At 45.8% G+C, this 16,982-nt stretch overlaps 3 protein-coding genes across 4 annotated transcripts in view; all 3 read left to right on the top strand.

Moving 5' to 3' along the window:
* The first annotated feature begins 1,122 nt into the window (after positions 1–1,122).
* LOC105386527 (zinc finger protein 271) lies at positions 1,123–4,405 on the top strand. The gene is made up of 5 exons (XM_048630912.1): positions 1,123–2,001; positions 2,085–2,183; positions 2,434–2,552; positions 3,044–3,205; positions 3,572–4,405. The coding sequence occupies exons 1-5, from the start codon at positions 1,137–1,139 to the stop codon at positions 3,794–3,796; spliced, it is 1,470 nt and encodes a 489-aa protein (XP_048486869.1). The 5' UTR covers positions 1,123–1,136; the 3' UTR covers positions 3,797–4,405.
* Positions 4,406–7,294: 2,889 nt separating this feature from the next.
* LOC105386528 (vitellogenin) lies at positions 7,295–14,372 on the top strand. Of its 2 annotated transcripts, XM_038110124.2 has the most exons (6): positions 7,295–7,440; positions 8,412–10,527; positions 10,613–10,826; positions 10,945–12,829; positions 12,982–13,177; positions 13,321–14,372. In XM_038110124.2, exons 1-6 carry the CDS (start codon positions 7,410–7,412, stop codon positions 14,126–14,128), a joined length of 5,250 nt encoding a protein of 1,749 aa, XP_037966052.2. In that variant the 5' UTR covers positions 7,295–7,409; the 3' UTR covers positions 14,129–14,372. The 2 variants fall into 2 exon arrangements, with proteins under 2 accessions (XP_037966052.2, XP_048486868.1); XM_048630911.1 differs by lacking the exon at positions 7,295–7,440 and having other exon boundaries at positions 8,357–10,527.
* Positions 14,373–14,761: 389 nt separating this feature from the next.
* The window catches only part of LOC105386504 (trehalase), a 49,208-nt gene continuing 46,987 nt past the window's right edge, over positions 14,762–16,982 (top strand). The window contains exon 1 of the mRNA XM_048630731.1: positions 14,762–14,952. The gene's annotated coding sequence lies outside the window, so the exon portion shown is untranslated. The remainder of the gene's footprint in view (positions 14,953–16,982) is intronic.

Here is a 16,982-nt window from a genome sequence, read left to right as displayed (position 1 = left end):
CAGTTATAGTTAAACACATTTATTTACAAAAGCACAATACAATTCACAGACACATAGATTTGCCAAACCGTGAGGTTTGTTGGCAGAAAATCCTCTCGTTTACAATACGAAGTTTACATTGTATTGAGCAAGTATGTAAGTACACAAATGAATAATATAAGAAGGTACAGATCAATCATAATCATCTTGATAAGGCAGAAGATAGGTAATAATACACTAGTTGTTCATATTTAATATGTCATGTATGAAAATATATTACATCAAAAGTTACAACCTATCAAAATCGTATCAAAGGAACTATACCCACCAGTCATCGGTAGATAGAGTTATTAAAACAGGTAGTAAAAGCTCATGCTTAAAAATGATAGTATGGTTAAATGATAAATTGTTTAATTTTAAAAAGTCCTTCAATTTTAGTGTTTAATGAATTGAAAAAGAAATTAGTTCCTATTAGATATTAGGTAGAAGATCTTATCAAGCAATCACAAAAAAAAACATGAAAATGTACCAGGCTGCGTACCATTGGCGATGTATGGTGTAGGAGGAATAAATAAATATTGGATGAATAGTCGATCGAAATCACAGTAGTATTTAACAACTTATGTGTGTTGCAAATATGCCGAAATATGGAATAAGCCGAAATGAGGCGAATCAACACACCATTCTGAAAAACTTTAGTTCTAAAATTACTAACGACATCATTAATTCAATTCGTTTATTTCAGCCTTTCTGTCTATAAATAGTTAACAATTATAGATAAAAGTATCCACTGCCTAAAACGATCATCACCTATCTACCGAACAGGAAATTTGCACACGTGTTACAAAACATTTATCTAATAATATCAAAAACAAACACACGCAAAAAGTGATTAAAACATTACAATTCGCAGATGCGGAGCCGCCAGCCACTCCACATCCAGAGAAAGTTTATTTGCTTAATAATAGCGAAGCATGTGCCGCGAATATGTGCGTGTAGTCACCACATGTTGAAGTAGAGCCACGACTAGTGAACTGTGCGGGGTAGTTGACCTCACCATGGAGCCAGCCACAGACCTCCTGACTCCGCTCTACGACGACCGCAGCGGCGGCGGCGGTGGCGGCGGCGGCGGCGTGGCGGACCTCCACGCCTACTTTATGACACAATTCAACCTCGAACTCGACCACAAACACAAACCCAACAAAACCATCGACTGCTTCAAAACACAGAACGAGGAAAGCTTCGACTTCGAGGTCATCGAAGATCTGGACGGAAAAGACAACTACGAGTTTGAAATCATCGATTCTGTTATAGAAAACAAAAACGTCAGCGAAGAGAACATAAAAGATGTTCTACTAGACTTAGATAGCATAGGGTTACAAAGTAAAAGTACACAAAATGATTCGTATGATAAGGAATGTCTTAAAAGAAAGAATTTCAATAGTAGCAATGATTACATTGATGATGAATATCTGATAGATGAGCTGTGTAGAGAAGACAGCGACTGTCGGTTAACTCCAGACATATTTCAAGACGAATACCTCTCCACAACTACCAGCGAGACAAATACATTACCTTCAATGGAGACAGCATTCTCCAAAAAATACTGCAATTATAATAAAGACGATTACACTTTACCATTGGAAGAGACCTCACAGGATTTCAACAGCCACGCGCAACACAATGCGATGGTTCCGAACTTAGATTATTACAGCTATCCAAATAATATACTGTGCAACTTGGAAGGTGAGAACAACTACATTCTACCGGACACCCCGACCAGTTGCACAGAATTCAACTACGATAGAAACGAGAGAAAAGTTTCAGTCTCAGAGTCCATAGAGAGCGACGCACATAGCTCCAACTACTACGACGATACCTCGGAAGCTTTCGACGACGACGACCTCTTCATCAATCTCGATGACTTTGGCCTCACGTTCCAAGGTGACAATTCCGTCAACGCAGACGACAGCGCGGTCCCCCAAACTAGAAGCAGGAATAGTGACAATGAAAAAGTACAAGGTACGAATACCGTTGTTCACTGTTTGTTCGTTTCTTTCTCTAGTAATGTTGTGTACAAGTACTGACGTTCTTGTTGCTTGCAGGTGAGCGCGTGTGCCAGTGGGAGGGCTGCTACGAGCGGTACCCCTCTCAGAGCACGCTGGTCGAGCACATCGAGAGGTCGCACGTCAACACTTATAAAGGTAAGCAGCTGAAGACTTTCCGAGCGGGTTGAATTTATAGAGCCTTGGTTGCAGAAGTGGTATAGTGAACGAAAAGCTAATTGTAAATGGTATCAACGCTTTTCGTCTTGATATCCCACTCGACCTCTACTCTGACGCTAATCTGACTGATCTTATCCATTAACCACAGTGACTTCCAGAAGTGCAGAGGGACTAGCTGATTGCCCTTGATCTCCAAATCTTCACTTATTTATATTTCCTCCCTCTACAGGAGACGAGTTCAGCTGCCTGTGGCGGGGCTGCGCGCGCGCCCGGCGGCCGTTCAACGCGCGCTACAAGCTGCTCATACACATGCGCGTGCACTCCGGGCACAAGCCCAACCGCTGCCATGTGAGTATACACGGGTTCTAGTACTATCTGACACACCACCCATTAGATTTGTTACACCTTGATTCTCATCTTTGGACAGGCAGCGACGGACAACTAATCTGATTCGCTAATTTAATCCTTCCATAGTAACAGAACCAGTCTGGTCTAGTGTAGAAAAAAGCCTTAGAAGAAGTCTTGCTTCTGTTCTTTTCCATGACAAAAGGTCTCTTTTTCAATCGAATAAGTTTACGGTTGTCAAATGTCAAATTAACTTGTAATTTTGATTAGTTTCTTCATTCATTTCATTCCGAGAAATTACTAACTTAATTCCACTCCTTTGCATTGTTCAGTTTAGCTGCATAATAAAAAAGCAAGAAGCAATAAAAGTGCAGCGAAAAGATGAAAGAATCTGAGTCATCGTAGACACAGTCATGACGATACATGCAGCATATCGCAAACGGAGACACCAAAAGTTCCTCTTCCCAACTTCTGAACCAGTTCCTCTCCCCCAGCACCCCGGCTGCGGCAAGGCGTTCTCCCGTCTGGAGAACCTGAAGATCCACGTCCGCTCCCACACCGGCGAGCGGCCCTACGCCTGCCCCGCGCCGCACTGCCGCAAGGCCTTCTCCAACTCCTCCGACAGGGCCAAGCACCAGCGGACGCACTTTAATGCTGTAAGTTGAGGCCTTTACTTCTTACTTTTAATAAGGGTGCATTACAGAAACATTTTAGGCGCAGCATCATCAGATGCAGTGTATTAGTTGCTGTGCTACTTTTTCATAAACATTATCATCGTATTATACCGCTGGAACGTCGAGCAACGCTCTTTATCCGATAGGGGTTGGATGAGGAAGGCCTTTGCCAGAATGTAGTAGTTTTTGATGAAAAACCGCTGATAATTAATTTCCTAGGTATCGCAGTTTGCGAAGACCCGAAAGGACTTCCGCTACTATATCAAATATCTGAACGTATATGTTGTAAATACCATCATCTGAAGCCACACCAGACATGTACTAACTCTCCTATCATCTCTTTTCCAGCGTCCCTACGCATGCGGCGCCGTGGGCTGCGGCAAGCGCTACACGGACCCGTCATCACTGCGCAAGCACGTGAAGTGTCACCCACACGCGGCCGCCCCGCGCGCCTGCCTCGCCCCCGCGCGCGCCCCGCGGCCCCCGCCCGGCCCCGCCGCGTCCCCCGCCAAGCTGGCCACGCTGCGCTGCATCAGGGACAAGCTGGCAGTGCCGCGCCTGCAGCGGCTGTGAGGGGGGCGGGGGCCAGGGGTGTTGTGACGCGGTCATTGGTCTTGCTGATTTTAGTTGAGAGTAGGGGTGGTTGTACCATTATACGACTAGCAATTTACGATCTATGTAGAAAGAAAGAAAATTTGAACCAACTTGGATGTAATTTTAAAAACGACAATAGTAAAGACTTAATAGATAATAATTGAAAGGATTATAGTAATTGATAAGTTTAAGTTATAGATAAATCTTGCGTTGTTTAAATACTGCATCTACATAGCTACGGACCGTTATAATTTTTATAAATTATAATAATTATGTTATAATATTCTGAAAACCTAAACTGACAAAAACATTAATTAATTATAGTTAGATAGGTATTTAGTTAGTACAAAAACCTAGGTTAATGTGCACTTAAAAGGATCTCTCCAAAAGACATTAAGAATTAAGTTATAGTACTCATAACATACCTGTTAGTGCATTATTAATAGCATTATGTAAGGTAAGAGTACTATTTAAACTTAGGTTTTAGGAAAATGTACTTTTATTTCGTTATTTACTTAATTATTATAAATTTATAACTAAGTAAGCTACTTTTGTAAGTTAACTTACTCAAACTATGAAACACCTACGATTTGCTCAATTATGTAAGTAGTATCCTTACTATCCTTACTAATCCTTACTAATATATAATAAATGCGAAAGTAACTGTGTCTGTCTGTCTGTTACTCTTTCACGCCAAAACTACTGAACGGATTTAAATGAAATTTGGTATACATATGGTCTAGACCCTGGGAAAGAACATAGGCTACTTTTTATCCCGGAATTCCCACGGGAAAACTTATTAAGGCGAAGCGAAGCGCGCGGGAACAGCTAGTACTTAATAAGTATAATTGAGTGGATGAATATCAAACTGCCATATGTCACGTCCACGCAAAATTTGGGAAATGGAGGTTTTTGTTTTCTCTATTATTTAATCGTCATAGAACTTGCCCCGTGATTTAATCAGTTGACTTGTGACCTTAAGAATCTATTTTAATAAACAAATCCATTATAACACTCATAGAAATGTGTAAAAGTTAATAAATAGTTTGGACTTATAGCAGTTTGATATGCCCATACAAGATTTATGCTGTTTTGATATGAGTCATAAGGACTTATAGTTGTTTGAAAAATACTAATATCATGGGCCGGACTCAGTAAGACTAATATAGTCTATATTCTATTAAATACAATGAAGTTAATCAACCAAAATTTATCGGTAGAAAAGTACCTACCTACCGTATTATATTCTACCCGATACGGCCCTGTGTTTACTACGAAAATGCTTTGTGATTGACACGTGGGTTGGAAAAAAAGGGGTTTTAAACTTACTTCGCCATAGTTTTCTGTCGTTTTTTTGCTACACTCTTCAATCTGTTCCTTTTCCGAGCTTTATCAGGGTCCACAATCACAATTTCCTCAACATTTTCATTCATATTCGTTATAAAACACTGGGAGCACACACCACAGCCTCGAAATTCTAACCAAGACTGACGCCATGTTGAAAAAATTACGCTCTGTGATTGGCCGGAATGGACTTGTGAAAATTTGTAATGCGAAACGGTTAGACTTAAAAGGATTTGAAAAAAACTTACTTTTTTAACGGCTTTTTTCTCGTGGATGCCTTGCACTTATTGGAACTTGAAGGGCATAGGCAAACTGACATTTTAACGGAGAACACGACCAAATCAAAAAGTCAATTTTTCGGGTAGGTGGACATATGGCAGTTTGATATTCATCCACTCAATTGTAACCTTTTAGGTTTGTGTACGTCGTAAGTACCTACTTATACTTAAGTATATACAAATAATATTAACGTACCTAACTAAGTACTTATTAAATTAGTATTTTTATGAAAATGTACAAATGCGGTATGCTTTCCAAAGAATCTCTTTTGTTGTTAAACTTAGTTTAATTTACTTTTTACTAGTTTTTAAATATTTAATTCCATTTTAAGATCTCTAATTATATTCAGTAACTAATTGCTCATTTAGTTATAGGCTAAAACGTAAAATTAAGTTAAATAATGAATATAAAAAGTTACGGCAGATACTGTCATCGTTTTTATAATATTTTAAATAATAAAAAAATATGATTAAATGAAAGTTAAACTTGTATACGTATTTGTTTAATTTAGTCCCTGAAACTAATATTAGCATACGGAGGGAGGTACCTACTTATGATTTGATTACCGCAGCATTGTTTCCTGTGTGAAACTTGATACTTAATATTTTATATTAATTATTTAAATATTATTATACAAGTTAAAAAAAAGTAGGACTTAGGTACGTGTTACGTTTAACTATATGAAATCTACGTTTTAAGTACTTATATATATTATGAAGTAAGTATAAACTTTATGATTCTAATCATAAAAGCACGCTCTGCGCTCCTCCATAGGTCCAGTTACGTATTATGTTATGTCAGCGACTGACACTATCCTAAGTATTCTGATTTCTGACTGGCTTGATCCGTCCACGACGTTGTCTCAATAAACTAAAATAAACTCATAATATACCGACACGATAAAGACGACGACGACTACCAAAGCCGCAGTCAGGCTACTCCTGCACTGAATTTCTGGCTGTTGATGGTCATAATTCATAATAAGAGCACTGATCCGAGCCAAGGTGATAGTGCCAACAATCTTGCTGACTTACTCTAGAATTCGAATAGTACTTTCAATACAATGATTAATTAGTAGTTATAGTTAGATAGGTGTTATAAAACGATTATACTGTAACTCAGGTTAAAACAGTCATAAGGTGATTATGGGAAATCAGATATTCTATTCTCTGTGGGGGTGTAAGTGCCTGCACCTGGCTCTCTCGAGTGGAACCTTTGTGCATATCCCCAAGGTCTAAACTGCCTTCCTAAGCTTGGACCATTTCCCACCACGCTGGTCCACTGCGGGTTGGTGGGTCCACATATCTAGATGTGCTAGATCTAGAGATATGCAGGTTTCCTCACGATGTTTTCCATCACCGTAAGAGCGATGGTTCATGGTATACATTGTACTTAAGTTAAAATAACTCATTGGTACATGTCAGCGCCGGGAATCGAACCCGCATCTCTGGCGTGAGAAGCGGCGCTTACCCGACTGAGCTACCATCGCTCTAAGAGAAATCAGATAAGAAATTAACTTTTATGAACCACACCTCTATCTCCATCTATAAAAAAAACGTATAGGAAAAGCAAAAAGTTTCTAAGCTACTTACGAAAACTCACTCACTCACACTGTTAAATTAAGATGATTGTCATGATTTGTCATCTGGTAAGTACATAGGAGTACCTTAGCTGCATCAACACCAGCAACGCTCTTCCTCTTCCTCCACCAGGCCTCGTGTACACGCGCCGGCTGCACCCTGCCACCGTCAGCACAGTTCAATGCCTCCACACTGCGATGCGTGTACCCTCTGACACGATCATTATCATAACACTACTTATCAATCGATTCGCAATACAAAGTATTAGCTCGTGCATTAGTTAGTCGTCACCGCCGGGTATATAAGCTGTGGGAACGGGCGAGGAAGGCAGAAGTATTCTTCTCCCAGTGCGAGGATCATCAGGGACCTGAGACATCAAGTCTGCTGAGATGAAGGTCTTAGTACTCGCCGCCCTATTGGGTAAGTTTTTCTCATTGGTTTCACTTTAGTATAACCATAGCAAAGATATTCTATTACATGTTAAGGGAGACCACTACATCCCCTTACATTTTGGCTAAGCTTCTAAATGAAAGTAACTACCTACTTAGTAAAAAAGATTTTCAAACTTTAGTCCAGAAATTGCATTTAAATATAATGTTCTTAACTAATTAATAATAATATATTTAATAACAACAAAGTTAACAGCGAAGTTTGTGAAAGCATGTTCACATAAGCAGTATCTTAAAATTTTGCAATCCTAAAATCCGCCCTTAACTAAACTTTTCTAGATGTGCTTGTGATAGTGCTATCATATGGGAGAGCATAACTATCCCACTAACCTAAGATACCTAGTCAGTGAAATATCATTATAAAATATTCTATCGGCTAACTTTCTGATAACAATTCATTACAATGTTGCAAAATCGTATCATTCTTACAGGCATTCTGATATTTCAACTACCTACACGATAGTTTTACAATAGATAGAGCTTTAGCGAAAATATGAACTAAAGCATTACCTATACGAAACCTTTATTTCAAAACTTGTTTTAGTATACCGTCCTACGGTATGTAACGTCTTTTCTGAAAGCTTCAAGGCTCGAGTGCCCCTGAAGCGAATTGGATTGAATTGGCGCCGCGAACTTATTAAATGCAGTTGCGATGCAATTCTTAAAATTAACTAATGACGTGCTCGCGAATATGCTTATAGCGAAAATCCACTTCAATTTGCCAAAAAAAAATATTGTTCTCACCAATATTCAGAATGTAAAATTTTATGTTAACTTTATTGGTCAATAGATTTTTTTTATGCCACCAAACGAATCTTTTTCATTAGAGTCAAATACAAAAAATACAATGCTGAACAAAATATACCTACGCCACAACCTACAAACTCATGTCAGTTCACGATAGTAAACGATCACTGCTGACGACGCATATTTCCCCCGCAGTGGCCGCCACCACCGGCAGACCCAGCCACGACGTGACCTCCGAGACCACGGCCTGGCCCTGGCAGGACGGCAAGCTGTACGAGTATGAGGTGACGTCGCACACGCTGGCGACGCTGCCCGAGGGCGCCAGCGCCGGGGCCGCCCTGCGCGCCTCGCTGCAGCTGCGCGCGCGCGCCGGCCGCCTGCTGGCGCGTCTGCTGCTGCCGCGCCACGCCCGCGTGCACCAGCCCCTGCCCGCCCGCAGCCTGCCCGCCGACCTCGACTACAAGCCCTACACCTACCTCGACCAGCCCTTCGAGATCTCCGTCGTCGGCGGCCGCGTCGTCGCCCTCAACGTGCCCGCCACGCTCAGCGCCGCCAACCAGAACCTGCTCAAGGGTCTCATCAGCGCGCTGCAGGTCGACCTCACGCCCTACAGGACCGTGCGCGACTCCCACAGCTTCTTCAACAAGGAGACCTTCCAGGGACAGTTCTACAAGAAGGAGATCGACGTGACGGGCGACTGCGAGACGCTGTACACCGTGGCGCCGCTGGCCGCCGAGTGGCGCCGCGAGCTGCCCGCCTTCGCCGACCACGACGAGCCCGTAGAGATCACCAAGAGCAAGGACTACGGCAAGTGCCACCACCAGGTCGCCTTCAACTTCGGCATCCCCGCGAGCGCCGTGTGGTCCGGCGTGGCCCTCAACCCGCAATCCACGCAGCTCATCAAGCGCCACACCGAGTCCCGCATCATCGCCGGCAAGCAGGGGCCCATCTACCAGGCGCAGGTCACCAGCACCGTGCACGCCAGCCCGCTCATGTACGGACAGCAGAAGGCCGAGGTCTACTCCGTCGTGAAGCTGTCCCTGCTGTCCATCAAGCAGGACGACCAGGAGGAGTGGAAGCTGTCGGAGAAGATGCGCGCCATCAAGAACCTGCTGTACACGGTGTCGGCCGACGGAGTCCACATCGACGAGAACTCGTCCGAGGAGTCCACGGAGCAGATCGACTCGATCCGCCGCCGCCGCGCCTCGCACGAGTCCGACGAGATGCTCGACATGTGGAGCTCGCAGGAGACCAACGACGACATCGCCAACATCGAGCACCCCGCCTACATGCCCATGTACATGGTGCAGGGGAAGGAGAACAAGAACGCGCCCGCCACCGTGCAGAAGCTGGTGCAGGAGATCGCGCAGCAGCTGCAGAACCCCAACAACATGCCCAAGGCCGACACGCTCACCAAGTTCAACATCGTGGTGCGCCTCATCGCCGGCATGAGCCAGGAGCAGCTGGCGCTCACCTCGCGCAGCATCGAGGCCGCCAAGGCCAGCGACATCATCATCAAGAACGACATGTGGATGGTGTACCGCGACGCCGTCACCCAGGCCGGATCCATGCCCGCCTTCCACCAGATTCAGACCTGGATCAAGACCAAGAAGCTCCAGGGCGAGGAGGCCGCCCAGGTCGTCGCCACCCTGCCCAAGACCCTGCAGTACCCGACTAAGGACCTCATGATCCAGTTCTTCAACATGGCCATGTGCGAGGAGGTGATGAAGCAGCCCTACCTGAACAGCACGGCGCTGATCGCCGCCGCGCGGTTCATCAACCAGGGACAAGTGAACAACCTCACCGCCATCTCGTACTACCCGACCTACATGTACGGCCGCCTGGCGCGCCGCCACGACAGCTTCGTGGTCGACATGATCCTTCCCCGCCTCAGCGAGGACCTGAAGCAGGCCATCGAGCGCGGCGACAGCCACCGCGCGCAGGTCGTCATCAAGGCCATCGGCAACCTCGGCCACCGCGCCATCCTCGACGTGTTCACTCCCTACCTGCAGGGGCAGGTGGTGGTGTCGACCTTCCTGCGCCGCCTGATGGTGGACAACCTGTACCAGCTGGCCAGCGAACGCGACCACGCGGTGCGCGCCGTCCTGTACAGCATCCTGCGCAACTCCGCCGAGCCCTACGAGGTGCGTCTGTCGGCGCTGCAGAGCATCTTCGCCGCGCAGCCGACGGTCGCCATGATGCAGGCCATGGCGCGCATGACCCTCGACGACCCCAGCGTGCAGGTGCGCGCCGCGCTCAAGGCCATCATCCTCTCCGCCGCCAAACTGAAGGACCATCGTTTCCGTGACTTGTAAGTGTAATCAACTATTCAACTATGAATAAGTTCATAAAATGTGTCAGCTCCCGTTATAACTTCTTGATTTCTATTATTCCAGGGCTAAGATGGCTGACTCTGTTAAGGAGATCGTGACCAAGGAGAAATTCGACATTGTCTACTCACAGAAGCAGATGATTGACTTCTTCAGCCAGGACCAAGACCTGGGCTTCCTGGCGGTGCTGAGCTCCATCGGCTCCGAGGACAGCCTGGCGCCGCAGTACCTGCGCTACTCCTGGTGGAACAAGGTCCACGGCTGGGGCAACAAGAACACTGTAAGTTACATTTATTCGTAAATCAGGGTTCTAGACTTAATTGTGCTAATTGCACTGACTGAAATATTTATAGATACAATAGTATTTTTTTTATTAATTTGACTCCATTATTCTTCAGATTGCCGCCTCCATGTCCAACGTCCGCCAGTTCATCGAGTACTTCAGCGAACAAATGAACATCCAGAAGAAGCAGGAGTACAAGACCTCCGACTTCAAGGCCAAGTTCTCCGCCGAGAAGATCGCCGAGATGCTGCAGATCAAGCGCGACCCCGAGCAGCCGCTGGAGGCCGCCTTCGACATCGAGATCATGAACCACCAGCGCTTCCTGGTGTTCAGCGAGGCCGACATGCAGCAGCTGCCGCGCGAGTTCGCCCGCGGCATCGAGCGCCTCGCGCAGGGCGTCGACTTCCACTACACCAAGATGCTGAGCCCCGCGCGCGCCACCGTCATGTTCCCTGTCGCCATGGGCGTGCCCTTCATCTACCAGTACAAGGAGCCCACGCTGCTGCACGTGCAGGGCAAGGCCAAGGCCAGCGTCACGTTCCCCGGCAAGGAGAGCAAGGACTTCGCCACCACCATCGACAAGGAGATCCAGATCACGTTCGCCAGAAACATTGACGGAAGCGTCGGCTTCTTCGACACGCTCTCCAACCAGTACTCCAGCGCGGGCGTCGTCAGCAAGATCCAGTTCAACATCCCCATCAAGGCTCAGATCAAGATCGAGGCCGGAAAGCTCAAGTTCAACTTGGAGCCCCTCAACCCCGACATGGACACGACCGTGGCGCACTTCAGCGTGTGGCCCTACACCGCCAGCCAGGCCAAGGACAGCCACGTGCCCGCGGCGCTCGACCCCACCACCAAGGTCATCACCCGCTCCGAGAAGGTCACCACCGTCGACACCAAGTTCGGCCTCGTCTCCACCGGCATCCAGTTCCAGGCGCAGGGCTACTCCTACTCCAAGGACTTCCGCAACTTCGGCAGCATGATGAAGGGAAATGACTTCATGTCGAACATCATCTTCGCCGCCTACCAGAAGGACGTCGCGCTCACCCACTATAACTTCAAGTTCTTGGGCAAGCAGTCCGTGAACAAGCGCGTGTCGATCACAGCCGTGTACGGTAAATACTACAACCAGAAGAGCTCAGTGGACGTCCTGAAGCCGACCGACATCTCGGACGTGTCCCCCGACAGCGCGGCGCGGCGCGAGCTGCTGGTGCAGCGCGTGGCCGCCGGCGTGACGCCCGCGCGCGTACAGCTGCTGGACCTCAGCGCCTCCTTCCTCGGCGCGCAGCCGGCCGACTACGTGCTGACGGCCGCCGCCGCGCAGAGCTCCGTCGACCCCAAGATCCAGTACGCGCTGTTCGCCGCGCGCACGCACGCCAAGCTCGGCAACTCGCAGCTCAACGCCGTCGGCACCTTCATGAAGCCCGAGATCACCTCCATGAACTTCCCTGAGGTGCTAAAGCAGGAGATCAAGACCGACTTCAACGCCGACATCAAGTTCGGAACTAGCGGCAAGATCCAGGTGATCGGATTCCTTGAGCGCACCAAGAAGTACACCGAGATCCTCAAGAACCTGCCGAGGTCGAAGCAGTGCATGTCCGAGATCGCCGAGAAGAACTACTACCAGCCGGCCTGCCACCAGATGATCAAGATGGCGAACTCGCCCGACTTCCTGTCCGCGTCCGTCACCTACAAGGACGTGAGCCCGTCGGTCAAGAACATGACGTACCAGCTGTACCGCCTGGCGCGCCACGCCGGCTTCTGGTACACGGAGGAGAACACGCTCCGCAGCACGGTGGACGGCAAGTTGGAGGTCACGCTCGACATGTCGTACGTGCAGAACCGCTTCGAGCTGGCGGTGGCGAGCCGCGCCGGCGACCTGCGCGTGCGCAGCGGCTACCTGCCCGACGTGGCGCTCTCCGCCGCTGCCATCTATTCGCCCATGTACACCAGCATGGTCGACCGCGTCGTCAACTACTACACCGGACACCAGTACATGCGTGAGTTTTCCAACCCATCACTCAGACCTTTTTCATTAACTTGAACCTCCCTCTTTGATTTACAATGGACGCTTTCTCTCATCGAATTACCGCAAGTAATAAAAAGCCCAATCACCCCCTTTACTTGAAACTAACAAGCCCCATCCCCACAGCCTACTGCGCGGTTGAAGACAACAAGATCAAGACGTTCAGCAACCGCAGCTACTCGTACTCCATGGGCGCGGCGTGGCACGTGGTGGCGCTGGACGACGCGAGCTACGCCGGCCGCCGCCAGCACGACCCGCGCCAGCTCGTGCTGCTCGCGCGCCGCCCCGTGCCGCAGCACCAGGAGATCTACATCTTCTACAGGTACGTACTGATGCGGTTTGAGGCCAATTTGTAAGAGGCTGTGTCTAGTAGGCTGATGATTTTCATTTGCTATAATTAATAAGGCTAAAAGTGGTGTATTATCGTCCTATCAATGAATTCTAATCGCTTTCATTCCTCTGCAGAACCGAACCCGGCAAGGAGATGGAAATCGAAGTGAAGCCCGCACCCGAGGGCTCCAACAAGAAGGGCATCGTGAAGATCACCACCAACCTGAAAATGATCTCCGAGGGCGAGCTCACCATGTACTGGGACGAGGAGACCAAGATGCCGCTGCTCAAGTACTACACGCTGGCCGACGGCTCCATGGTGTTCAGCATCGAGCAGGGCCGCGCGCGCGTCATCTACGACGGACAACGCCTCGTCGTGCTGAGGAAGGAGAACCGCGGCAACTCGCGCGGCGTGTGCGGCTACATGAGCGGCGACGCGCGCGACGACTACCTGACGCCGGCCGGCATCGTGGACGCGCCCGAGCACTACGGCGCCAGCTACGCGCTGCGCGAGCACGCCACGCCCGCGCTGCTGGAGCTGCAGCAGCAGGCCGCCAAGCTGGCCTACCAGCCCGCGCAGCACTACACCGCCATCCTGGCCGCCGACGCCGAGTGGAGCCAGTCCGTGCAGCGCGAGCACGTGTGGCAGCACGCCTACCGCGCGCGCTACTACGGCGCGTCGGCCGAGTGCCGCGTGCAGCAGCAGGTGCAGTACTACGAGCACCACGGCGACACCTGCGTGAGCACGCGGCAAGTGGCGGCGTGCGCGGCGCAGTGCCGCGGCGACGGCTACGAGGTGCAGCCCGCGGAGGTGGTCTGCGGCCCGCGCGGAGACAAGGTGTTCCACTCCTACGTGGAGCAGATCCGCGCCGGCGGCAACCCGCAGGTCTCCGGCGTCACCAAGATCCAGCAGTTCCGGGTGCCCAAGCGCTGCCTGGCCTGAACCCGACCCTCCCCTCAGTATTCAATGACGAGCAACCGCATGGAATAGGACGTGACTCAGCTATTTATACTTATAGTATTCGTTGGTTTTGAGTAGTGACGAAGTGAATTCGTTCGTTTATGATATATCGAAATTGTATGTAGTTTTTAGATAGATATTTATGTATGATAAATATTATATTAATATGTATATAGAGCAAATGAAAATGAAAATAAAAAAATGACTGTATGTTTATAAAAAAAAACAAAGTTTTTGACTTACCAGCCTGCTCCAAAACGACCCTGAACTCATTCATTGTGACACTGCATTTGAGCGTTTTAACTTTTAACACAATCAAAATCTAATGTCTCATCTAGCCAACCTTGGCCATGTTGTAAAAACTATAACGTTTACATTAGTGGACACACGTAATAGTTTAACACGTAAGGGGACGCAAAATGACTGTATTTTATTTTTGAGTACCTAGGTACAAAAGTTGTAAAACGAAACGACACAGATCTAAACAATGAAATGAATATTAAAAAACACTATTTTTTGTGGCAGCACTGGAATCAAGGCGCGAGGCAACTGTCAATCTGTCAATGTCATTGTCATTACCACAGAACACATAAATATACTCACACAGGTCATTACTTGTCAAAATATCAGCCGGTGATCACTGTCTCTTTACATTTTCCGACGGTTTTCCTTCTAATTTCGGTCTCGAAATTAGTCGAAATTTAGTTAAAACTTGCAATATTCGAGCTTCAGTTTGAGAATAAATTCAACACGGTTTTAAAATAGTTCTCCTAAGTAGCAGTGAAAAGCAGGTAAAGACTCTTTTGGTAAGTAACTCATTGCCCAACTTTTGTTTTCTTCTGACAAATTATTTTATTTTATTCTGATTTGGTATTTCATACACATTCCAAGTTTGATTTTATTAGGTAAACTAAGTAAACTTGTTATTGCAGTTGCTAATCCTTACTCCTTAGTAATTTCATTTGTAAAATCGTCAACTGTTTTTGTGTTCCATGTCCACTGAAACAATAAACACTTGCTACGAAACCACTGAAAAATTATACATACCTACTTACAGAATAATGTGCTATTACAATTTAACCTTTTCAGCTATGCTAAAATATATTAAGAGTTAATTTTAGACATAAATCAGTTGGCCATTTAATTTTTGAAGTAGTAAATTAAGTTCTAAAGCCTTCCTAAGGTCCACTGCTTTTTTATTAAATATACTTAAAAAATACAGTACAATTTATATAATTTCACTATCCTACTATACCTACTATATTTTAAGGATATATTTTTACAGCTGCAGCCTTTTAAAGTTTTCAAAATAGCAATTTGGTAAATTTTATAACAATAAGTGTATCTCCTTAATAAATTATACATCATTGGCATGGTGAAAAAGACAAACATATCCATATAAAGTTTATTTTTAACTATTATACGTGCTACACTCAGTAAATAACTAGCCCGCTTAAATATCCACAAAATGACAAACTCCTTAATAGCTAATCTAGTATGCTCGTTTATTTGGATTAATGAAAGAAAATGTTAAATGATTACATTTCTTGTTTTCAAATAGATTAGACTTTTTATTCTTCTTGACGGCTGTGTGTGTCAGTGAGAAACAATCCATTATTACCACCACAGGACATTAGATTTACGGGCCTCCTCCAAGACTGGGAGATTTTTGATATAATCTCGACATTGTCAAGACAAAACCTTCAGGTTTAATTGTACACACATTTAAGGACTTAATGATATTACCCAATGTTTTGTATTAAATAAAATAAATTTTAGTCAGGTTGGGTTTATCACATAAGGGGCATTCCATAGTGACTGGTGGGACTGTTTACTCCAGAATTGCTATTGTTTAGACCTGTAACTTTTTATTTTAATCAAATAATATGATTAAATATATACTGTATAGTAGATAATGAACCAAGTAATGTAATGATTACCAAATTAATAACCCATGTACATTTATTGGTGATATATTAACGGTTTAAGGAGTGTGACTGGTGGGACAGCCAAAAATACCTCAGCCCCGACCTCTGCTCCGTCAAACGAGATTTTAGTCCAAATACTTAACATAGCAAAATGTATTTGAATGTGCTATTAAATGATTAAATATATTAAGACGTGAACTATAAACTATGAGCAAGCTTTGTTTCTGCAAGAAATATACTTAGACCAAATAAATTGTGACTGGTGGGACATGAACATGACCCAAAAAATCGTACCACATGTTCAGAACAAAAAGACAACGTATGAAACGTATGTAAAAAAATACTTTCCTGCTTTTTTCAGAAAAAAAAATAACAGAACATGTAAATATGTATATCTAATATTGAATTAACAATAAAATAATCTTGATTAGATTAATAAAAAAATATCTCATTTTCCCACTACCTGTGGAATGCCCCATAACACAAACATTCAAGACCATATTCTATTTGATGTGAGAGTGCAAATAACTGCACCTGGCTCTCTTGAATGCAACCTATGTGTTTATCTCCAATCCCACCAATAAACTGCCCTCCTGAATATGAACCATTTCCCATCAAGCTGGTCCCCTGTGGGTTGGTGGGTTCACATATCTAGATGTGCTAAATCTAGATATACAAGTTTCATCACGATGTTCTAACACCATAGATCCAAGAACAAAATATCAGTCTAAATAAATATCTGCACAGAATGAGGATCCGACCTTGGATCTTCCGCAGAACAGAGTTTACCACTCATTCAGCTGCAGTTGGCAGGTGCTCTGACTGACTAGGGAAGGCTCTCTTGGAGTATCTCTTTTATTAAATAGGCAAGCAATGTATCACATGGTATTTTTGGAGGCTGGAGGCAT

This window comes from Plutella xylostella, chromosome 27, assembly GCF_932276165.1.
Source record: "Plutella xylostella chromosome 27, ilPluXylo3.1, whole genome shotgun sequence".
Taxonomy (NCBI): domain Eukaryota; kingdom Metazoa; phylum Arthropoda; class Insecta; order Lepidoptera; family Plutellidae; genus Plutella; species Plutella xylostella.
This window is presented reverse-complemented; position numbering and strand designations above follow the sequence as displayed.